Genomic DNA, 9,026 nt, shown 5'->3' with positions numbered 1-9,026 from the left:
GCCCGCTCCTCCGGCGCTCGTCTCTGACGTCATCTCACCGCGCCGGAGCCCGCCGTGCTATGGCGGAGGTGAAGGTGAAGCCGGAGGTGCCCGACCCCATGGACATCGAGAGCAGGTGCTGGGGGCTCTCGGAGGCAGGCATGGAAGCTGCCGGGCGGCGGGGTGGGTGTGTGGAGGCCGGCAGGGAAGCCAGGGACGTGTTTTGGGGCGGGGCCTTGTCTTTGAAGGCCTGAGGGAGGTGGTTCGACGCCCGAGTGTTGGTCAGGAAACAGGTGCTGAAGGAGAGGGTTGTTGGGAACACTGAGAGTTTTGTGCTGGGAGGTGCTCAGGGGACAGTGGGGGTTGGGTGTTCTTCTAGTCTTGGAAAGGGAAATGGTGCACAGCAAGTAGGTGCTGAGTTCCCTCAAGAAGCAGCTGATGGACACTTTTCCCCTGAGTTGCTCGTGTCACTCTTTTCCATCCTGACTCCAGTACTGTTTGGATTTGGTTTTGGATGCAACAGAACATGACTTCTAAAGTTGCTTCTCTCTTCTTGCAGGATTATTGAGCTGTGCCACCAGTTCCCACATGGCATCACAGACCAGGTGATCCAGAATGACATGCCTCACATGGAAGCCCAGCAGAGAGCTGTGGCCATCAACAGGCTGCTCTCCATGGTAGGGAGATCCCACCTTCCTCATCTTCTTCTGCACATGCATAACCACAAGGCCTGTTAGTGATGGGGAATTAGTCAGCTGTAGAGAAAAGGATGGATGTTAGCCCATGCTCTCACATGTGATGGACTCCTCTGAACCCCTCAGGAAATCCCAAGCGTGTGGATTGCTCTGCTGGCACACAGGTGAAACATGAAACATGCCAGATCTGTAAGAACCAAGGCCGTAACTATAGGAAAGGATCCACTGGCAGTGAAAGAGTGAATGTTAATGCTGTTATGCACACTTACACTCTTAGGCTTGTCTAATTGCTTGCCTCTTCAAAATAGGAAGTAAGGATTTTGCCTGGCACAAGCATGCAGAGCAGAACAATCTCTTTGTGTGTGTGAGAGATGCCAGTAATTTGCTTCTGAGAGTCACTGCCCATCACAGTTGGCAGCTTTCCAGTGATGGCCACTTAGTAAAAAGTGGAGCTTTGCTACTGGAACTTGGAATTGTTCCAGATCTCGACAGTGATTTCTCAGTTTCCATGCAAATAAGTGCTTTGGTGGAAACTGAGAGCAAAGTATACAAAAACTTGGTGTCCCTTGTACCATGTGAAAGTCAGGAGAAATAATAGGAATTGTGTGGGAAGGGTCAGGAGCTGTTTATTATTTCTGATAGCTGATGATAAGTGGATACTTTTCAGGGGAAAAAAAATCCTCAAGGCTGTTATTGTTTCCAGCGGTTAGAAATGTTAGTTTTCATTTTTCTTTATTTAGTTTGCCTTAAATAAGGTTTTTATTGTAGAATTTTAGAATATTCTTCTAAAACACCTTCTGAAACAAGCTGTTTGAAGGAAAGTAAATGCATTGTGCCCATCTCTCCTAGGGGCAACTGGATCTTCTGAGGAGCAGTGCAGGTCTCCTATACAGAATCAAAGATTCCCAAAATGCAAGGTAAGCCTGTGTTTGGTGGGAAATATATTTGGAACACAATTCTTGTTTGTAGTTTAAAACAAATCCAACTTCTTTAACACTTTGGACCTTTCAAAAATCCTGATGACTGTCTTCTTGTTTCACAGTAAAATGAAAGGCTCTGACAATCAAGAGAAGCTGGTTTACCAAATCATAGAGGATGCAGGCAACAAAGGTACTTTAAATTATGGTTGTGAATGGTGCTAACTCTGTTTACTTGTGGGACCATTCCTGTCCAAAGTCACAAATGCTTGCCCAGACAATACAGATATAAAATATTAATGCTGTTATACACACTTACACTCTTACACATAGCTGTTAGTTTTCCCCAATCCATTCTGTCCATTCCTTCCCTTTTGCTGGGAGGGGTTGGATCCCTCCTGTGATAGGCAAGTGACTCAAAGCAGTGTTGTGGTGTGACTTTTGGTGGGTGAGTATGTACGGAAAGAAGTGGCTTCTTCTATTTATTTCTGTTCACTTCTCTGTTTTTTAACAGGTATTTGGAGCAGAGACATTAGATACAAAAGTAATCTGCCTTTAACAGAGATTAACAAGATACTGAAAAACTTGGAAAGCAAGAAACTAATTAAAGCAGTTAAATCTGTGGCAGTGAGTATTTTGTGACTTTTTTTTAACCATTTCAAACATCTGCTGCATGCTTTGTATGCTTTTAACAGAGGACTGGGAGCAGAGAAACCTCATTTTGCCTCCAGCTTTCTCTTTGACTGGGCACCAGTGTTTCTCTGCCTTTAGTGTGCAGGTTTGAGGTGCAACAGATACTGGGTCCACAGATCAGCTTCTCTGCTGTCTGTAAACATGCACACTCCTACTGTCTGCAGATCCTGCCCTCTCTTCTTCTGACTTTTACATAAAAGACTTCTCCTCTTTTGTTTGTTAACTCTTTTCTACCACTCTTTTCTCCTTTCTCCTCTCAAGTCTCCACCCAAATAAGCAACTTGCCCATAATTATTTTTTCTCAGTTGGTCCCAGTGTTGCTGCCACAATTTGGTATTTCTGATACTGAAGCAATCTCAGCCTTTTATGTGGCACTATTGATATGGTTACCTAGCTGCAAGTGGCTCTGCAAGGGTCCTCTGCCCTGCATCTCCAGAAACTCCCTTCAGTGTTCTGGTTCACACTGGGTCTGGTAAACCAGATGGAGGTACAGAAGTTGGACACAGAAAAGCAGTAGCTTTTTCATGTTCTTGTGAGAGATGTTGGTCTTCTCTTTATCTCTGTGTTACCTGAGGGTCAAACAGGTTGAGGATAGCTTGACTTAGGTGGATTGCTGTGCCACAGGTATAGGAGTAATGAACTACCTCTTTTTCAGATCATCTGTTTAAATCTTCCTTCCTTATGAGGGCTTTCAGCTGTTGAGAGCTGTACATTTTCCTCCAACAGGCATCCAAGAAGAAGGTCTATATGCTGTACAACCTGCAGCCCGACCGCTCCGTCACTGGTGGGGCCTGGTACAGTGACCAGGACTTCGAGTCTGAATTTGTGGAGGTGTTAAATCAACAGTGTTTTAAGTTTCTGCAGAGTAAGGTGAGGGCCAAAGTCGCCTGCCATTTCTTTTGTGCAAGTAATGGTTTTCTTTATAAAATAGGTGCCAGGCAAGGCTTAAGTTTTCCATAGATGTTGGCCATTATTGCAGCTAGATTGGCAAATCTGTACTGGACTATTATTTTTGTCACAGCAAGTGTGATGGTGTTGTATTTTAACGATGGATATTTTTACACCCTCGACGAGGAGGGAAGCCTTTCATCTCCAAGGTCCAATGACAAACTGTCCTAGGTGACCCAAAATTGTGTATTCCTTATCTTCTGAATGCCAGACTGCCCAAGATTATTACTGTCCCTAAGACCCAGCAACCCGGGAAAGAGGAACTGGTGTGTTTTATCCTGGAAGCAGGGGTGCAGGGTCACTTTAAACACGGAAACGGACACGAGGGGAACGCTTTTGTTCTCCCCCTCCCGAGGAGGTTGCCTGGGGCAGGTCTCCAAGGTGAAACCCGAGAAGCAGCATTTTGCAATCTAAACCTGCTCCAGGGGGAATTTCGCAGTACCTTTTCCCGCTGCTGCTCGGGACAGCCGGGGAGGAGTCAGACCATCTCTCCATGAGTTCTCCAGCCGCCTGCCGTTTGGCGAGGAGAGGCGGACCTGCAACTTGCCGGGAAGTTTTTTCCAGCGTTTTAAGCAGCATTGGAGCCTTTTGGTCAAAAATAATTTGTCCAGGTTTTGTTTAGTCCCTGTCCCCTGCTGATTGTTGTTTGTGGGAAGAGGAAGTTCTGGAACCGTGGAGACCGTTACCTTTTATCTGTTACCTCTTATCTGATACTTTTTCACTGATACCTTCCCCCATCTCTCTTTATTGGTGACATTGGTTAAAACTAAAGGGGAGGTAACTAATTTTGGAGTCTCCACCCTGTACAGTTGTCTTAAACTAAGACACAAACTAGGCAGCAAAGAGCACAGGACTAAAAAATCTACGAAATGTCACTGTGTTTTCTGCAGAGCACCTCATTTCTAAGAGGGCATAAGGCAGCAGTCAGTTAGTTCTGCCTAGAAGACAATTGCTCCTAGTCTAAAATGTCCCATTTGCAGATTGTAGCATTTGTTTATTCCATTGCAATATGTTTTAACTGGCTCTAGGTAAGCAGAAACTTTTTTTTTGGTCAACAAAATGCCAGATGCTGGTATTGCTTCATACTAATCTGAATTATTCTTATTAAATTTTATGTCATTTATTATAAAATTGTATTTGATTGTGCACTGCATTGTCTCGCATACACCAGTCTTAAGGACATGGCTTTAAATGCTAAATGTGTTCCAGAAATGGAAAACAAGTGGTGTTTTTGAGTCTGCCTGAAACTGAACCACGAAGGAAGCTCTTGGCAGTGAGTGCTGACTGTAACTAACCTTTGCTTTTTCTCAGGCAGAGGCAGCTCGAGACAGCAAACAGAACCCCATGATACAGAGGAACAGCTCGTTTGCCTCATCTCACGAGGTGTGGAAATACATCTGTGAACTGGGCATCAGTAAGGTCAGAGCAGGTTCATCTCACTACTGTTCAAATTGTCAGTGCCTGATTAGCTCTAGGAGCTGAGGACTGCAAACTTGCTGAAGGTCTCATAAGTGTCTTAGTACCCTACAGCTTGTGTGGTGGAGGTGAGCTCTGTGGCTTCATTGCTTTTTGGGGAGGGTCATTGATACTGCCTGGGATTTCAAGATAGCTTGTGCATGTGGGTTTTCAAAGGTCTATAAAAGACTTAGCATTCACATCCTTGTTAACAGTCTCAGCAGGTTTAGATTTCATCATTTCTCTTAAGTTTACATACGTACTTCAAGGAGTTTTAGGCAAGGGAAAAAAATAGAAGGGGAAAAATACCCCACAATTACTGGTCACCATCAATAAGTATATCTTTAGCACTCTTATATTTTTCTTCTTTTACAATCATTTTCCTGCAAAACTTGAACTGTATCATGCTAGGATGATGGAGACACCTCAGGTGCATAGGGAAGTTCTTTTTGGCTAGTGCAAATCAAAAGTGCTCAGGAGGTAGGAGCTATTAGTATTTGCTTTTCTTTTTGCATCTGCACAACTTCATAAAGTTCCCAGTGAGACTGGTGTCTTTTTCTGGACTAGGTTAGAACTTTAAGGATTTGTTACTCATGGTGTTTGCTCTCTTTGTCCTTGGAGGACTTACTGGCATGCATCTTTCCTAACATCTATTTCACAAATTGTTTCTTAGGTAGAGTTGTCAATGGAAGACATTGAGACCATTTTGAATACTCTGATCTATGATGGCAAAGTGGAGATGACCATTATTGCTGCCAAGGAGGGGACAGTGGGCAGTGTGGATGGGCAGATGAAGCTGTACAGAGCTGTCAGTCCTCTCATCCAGCCCACGGGATTAGTCAGGACGCCCTGTGGACTCTGCCCTGTGAGTAACTAACTCTGTGTATCATTAGTGGGTGCATGCAGCTCCTGAACACAGTCCTGCAATGGCCAGATGGCACATTGCAGGTTCTGCCCATGAGCCAGCCTCGTGGCTAAGCCAACTGGGCTTAAAAGCTGCCCCTGATGCCTTAGCTGTGGTGTAACAGGCAGACTCTGTAGTTGGTCTGAACACCTGCTCTGTCAGGTGTTTCCCACTTCCAGCCTGTCTCTTTACTGGACTGTATGTGAAAGGATGCTGTCAACTGTAGCCTGTTCTGAATTGTGATCTCAGGTTTGCTTGTGTGTTTAACAAGCTACCTTATTTCTGTCTAGCTTTTGGTCTTTCCTCCTGTGAACTGGTATGAAGGTAAAACTTGCCAGCATGTCCCTTTGTGGTGGGATCTGTTCTTCTCTTCTCCCTCAGAGCTGCCGTAAGGCTTCCTAGATTTTAGCCTCTGTTAGACTAATGCTGACCTACTGGGGAAGGAGCAGAAGACATGGGAGCATGTTACACACAGCAAGCATGATCCAACTGGAAGTAATTACTCTGCTGACACAGAGCTTTCTTTTTTGCAGGTTTTTGATGATTGTCACGAAGGTGGTGAGATTTCTCCATCAAACTGTATTTACATGACAGAGTGGTTGGAGTTTTAAAGTGAAAGAAAACTGTAAACTGGATTCTTGCTTCACAGCTAAGGTGACAAACAGCTTGCTTTTCTTAAAAGCGGCCTTCTAAATTTGTGAGCAACTTCAGGACATGGAGTGACAATGATACATAAGCCAGCAATGTATCAGTTGTGTCAACTATCCTGGGAGTGGACTGGAAGTGGAGTCAGTGCTGAAGATAAAGGCTGAAGTGGAAATGTAGATCCCCAATCTTGAACCAAAATTGGAGGTGGCAACTAAGGTGGTTAATGTTGAAACTGATTCTAAGCAACAGTTCAAAATAAAGTTCAAACAACGTTGAGACATTTTTGTCTTAACACGTATTAGGCCCTCACAGCTGATCAGAAAAACTTGCTAACAAGTGGTACCAAGAAAGAGATCCCAAACTTAGTCTGAAAACAAATGCTGCTGATGGATGGTTAAGTTCTAAAGCTGACACTTTTCTCCCATGATAGCTTCCATCTAATTAAAGATTAAGAATCTGATGTGGGAAAGATTCTGAATATGTCAAATAGAACTCACTGATTGTTTATTATCTTTCTTACCTAATTTATCATTAAAACCCTAATTTTTCTTATGTACATATGTGCTTCATTTCCTGTGTTGCTGCCTGGTGATGCATCTGTTGTATTTATTCTTTCCTCATCAACTTTCTGGTGCTGTGTTCTGCAGCTGCATCACATACATGGATATCTTTACTGAAATTTTGAGTCGATGTGTTCTGGGAAGATATGTTTTCCCTAACAGAAAGGGGTCCTCTGGTCTGGTGATACAGAGAAAATTTTTATAGATTTTATAGATTATCTGTATACTAGCAAATGTGTCTTTGTCTTGAGTGTGACTCTCTGTGTGATTCCTTTTTCATAAATATAAATACTGTGCATATGTGGTCCAGCCAGCTCTCCCAGCATCCAGAGCAGCAGAGGGCTGGAATGACACACTAGCAGGCAGGGTGGGGTGCACATGGGCTGTGCACAGTCTGGTCCCTGTACCACTTGCTGCCTGTGGCTTCAGCTGGCTCTGTCCAGGCAGGATCTCTCCACAGTTGCTCAGTATCTTCATAACAGTCTCCCAGCACTGGGGAACAATCAGGGGGTCAAGCACAACACAAGGCCCATTGCATCTGGCTTTCAAATGTGCCTGGCTGAAGATAAGCCCTCTCGGACACTGTGTTGGGAGGGTGATGGAAAAGCACCTCTGTGGATGAGTTAGCAGCACTCTGGTAACCTGACAGAGGGTTAATGTAGATTTTGGAACAGTTTACATCATAAGGGTAAGAGACTTTACATCAGCATTTCCAATGCTGTCCAGGAGTTCGAACTTTCTAAAAGCAGTCTGGATCACATGTAAAAGTGTTCAAATCTTGCTTGATTTCCATTTCCCTTCTTACAGCGTGGATGGAGGACAGAGGCTAATGGGGGTAAGTGCTGTATAAAGAATAAAAAGGCCCACGGTTCCTGTCTCATGCAGGGAGGGTATGGATGCAGAGGCAAAGGCTCCTTGTGTGGGAGCAGTTAGGTGTGTACTGGAGCAAACAATGAGTACTGATAAGCTGGCAACTCCATAGAAGGACTTTGAGTGTGTCAGCAAGGTGAGCACCCCCAGCAGGCTCTCCTTTTGCTGCAGTGTTGTCTCCAGGTGAAAGGGATGCATATCTCTACAGAGACAGAAGAACTCTGACAAAAGCTCTTACAAGAGAGAGTGGGGGTGAACTGATTGGAGCTTTGTTCTTCCTCTGCCCCGTTTAACCACTCAGCACAGAGAAGCCAAGGGGAAAATGCTACTCTCTTCCCTGGAGGGAGCCTTGGATCAGACATCCTTTATTCAACCAAAGGTAATTTCACTGAGATGTGGGGCTGAGGTTGACTTTGTCTTCCTGTCTTCAAAGGGGATCTGACACAATGGGGTCCTGAGTCCTGCTGCTGCAGAGATAACACAATGTTTGTGCTCCACTGCAGCTGGAAGATAACTTCCAGGGAAACAACAGGACTTTATCATGCAGGTATGTCACTTTATGCTCTATAATCACATTCATTGGCAGTAAGAAAAAGGAGAGAAAGCTTCTCCTCAGTGAGGAGCTTCAGGAAGAAGACAGATGGTTTATTAAGCACTTTAAATTTTAGCATTGAGTTTATCTGGCTTAGATGACCTTTGTGGTATCTGAAACTTCCTAGTGTTGAAGCTGTAACAAGTCTTCTCAGATTAGGAAAAAAGTGCCTATAAGGGAAAACTAATTTCAATTTCCTATCTGTAAGACTGGAAACTGTCTGATCTATTTCTGTATGAATCAGAGAAAAATGATCTTTCTGTCACTCCGGTTCTTCATGAACCTGGCTAATCTATCAGCCTGAAATTCTTATCTGAAAAGGGAGTAAATGCTAAAAGGTAGCACTAAGAGTGTCCTTGCTTTTGTCAATCTTCTCCCTGGCAAAGCTGTCCCTATTTCAAACTGGTATGAAGTGTAATGTTTTCAGGAAGCTACTATAGTAGCTCAGTAGTGAATATGAAAACACTTATGTGTAGAAAGCTGAGTTATCCCTTAAAACATGGATGACAAATTGGAAGCATGATCTGCTCATTTATTTATGCAGGCCTCATACAAGAGGTCAGAGATCAGCTGCTGCAGGACCATGAGATCCTTCCGAGCTGGAGAGAGCTCATCCTTGTTTTCATGAGCCCTGATCCTGCTGTCAACCCATGAGCCTCTTTTGAGTGGTTCCCTCACTAGTAGTAGCCAACTGTCCAAAGGCAAGTTGGTGGGTGGGACACCCAGATGCCATTTTCACACGGAATCAAGTGCAAAATTGCTTTT

At 44.2% G+C, this 9,026-nt stretch overlaps 1 protein-coding gene across 2 annotated transcripts; it reads left to right on the top strand.

The window, feature by feature from the left end:
- The first annotated feature begins 35 nt into the window (after window positions 1–35).
- POLR3F (RNA polymerase III subunit F) lies at window positions 36–7,041 on the top strand. 2 transcript variants are annotated; one of them, XM_069008469.1, is made up of 9 exons: window positions 36–115; window positions 539–656; window positions 1,524–1,591; window positions 1,717–1,784; window positions 2,106–2,218; window positions 3,011–3,154; window positions 4,544–4,615; window positions 5,361–5,552; window positions 6,125–7,041. In XM_069008469.1, the coding sequence occupies exons 1-9, from the start codon at window positions 60–62 to the stop codon at window positions 6,200–6,202; spliced, it is 909 nt and encodes a 302-aa protein (XP_068864570.1). In that variant the 5' UTR covers window positions 36–59; the 3' UTR covers window positions 6,203–7,041. The 2 variants fall into 2 exon arrangements, with proteins under 2 accessions (XP_068864570.1, XP_068864569.1); XM_069008468.1 differs by having other exon boundaries at window positions 4,544–4,651.
- Window positions 7,042–9,026: the final 1,985 nt, after the last annotated feature.

The sequence above is a fragment of the Aphelocoma coerulescens genome, chromosome 3 (assembly GCF_041296385.1).
Source record: "Aphelocoma coerulescens isolate FSJ_1873_10779 chromosome 3, UR_Acoe_1.0, whole genome shotgun sequence".
Taxonomy (NCBI): domain Eukaryota; kingdom Metazoa; phylum Chordata; class Aves; order Passeriformes; family Corvidae; genus Aphelocoma; species Aphelocoma coerulescens.
The sequence above is the reverse complement of the archived record's forward strand: the minus strand, read 5'-3'. Positions and strand labels throughout refer to the sequence as shown.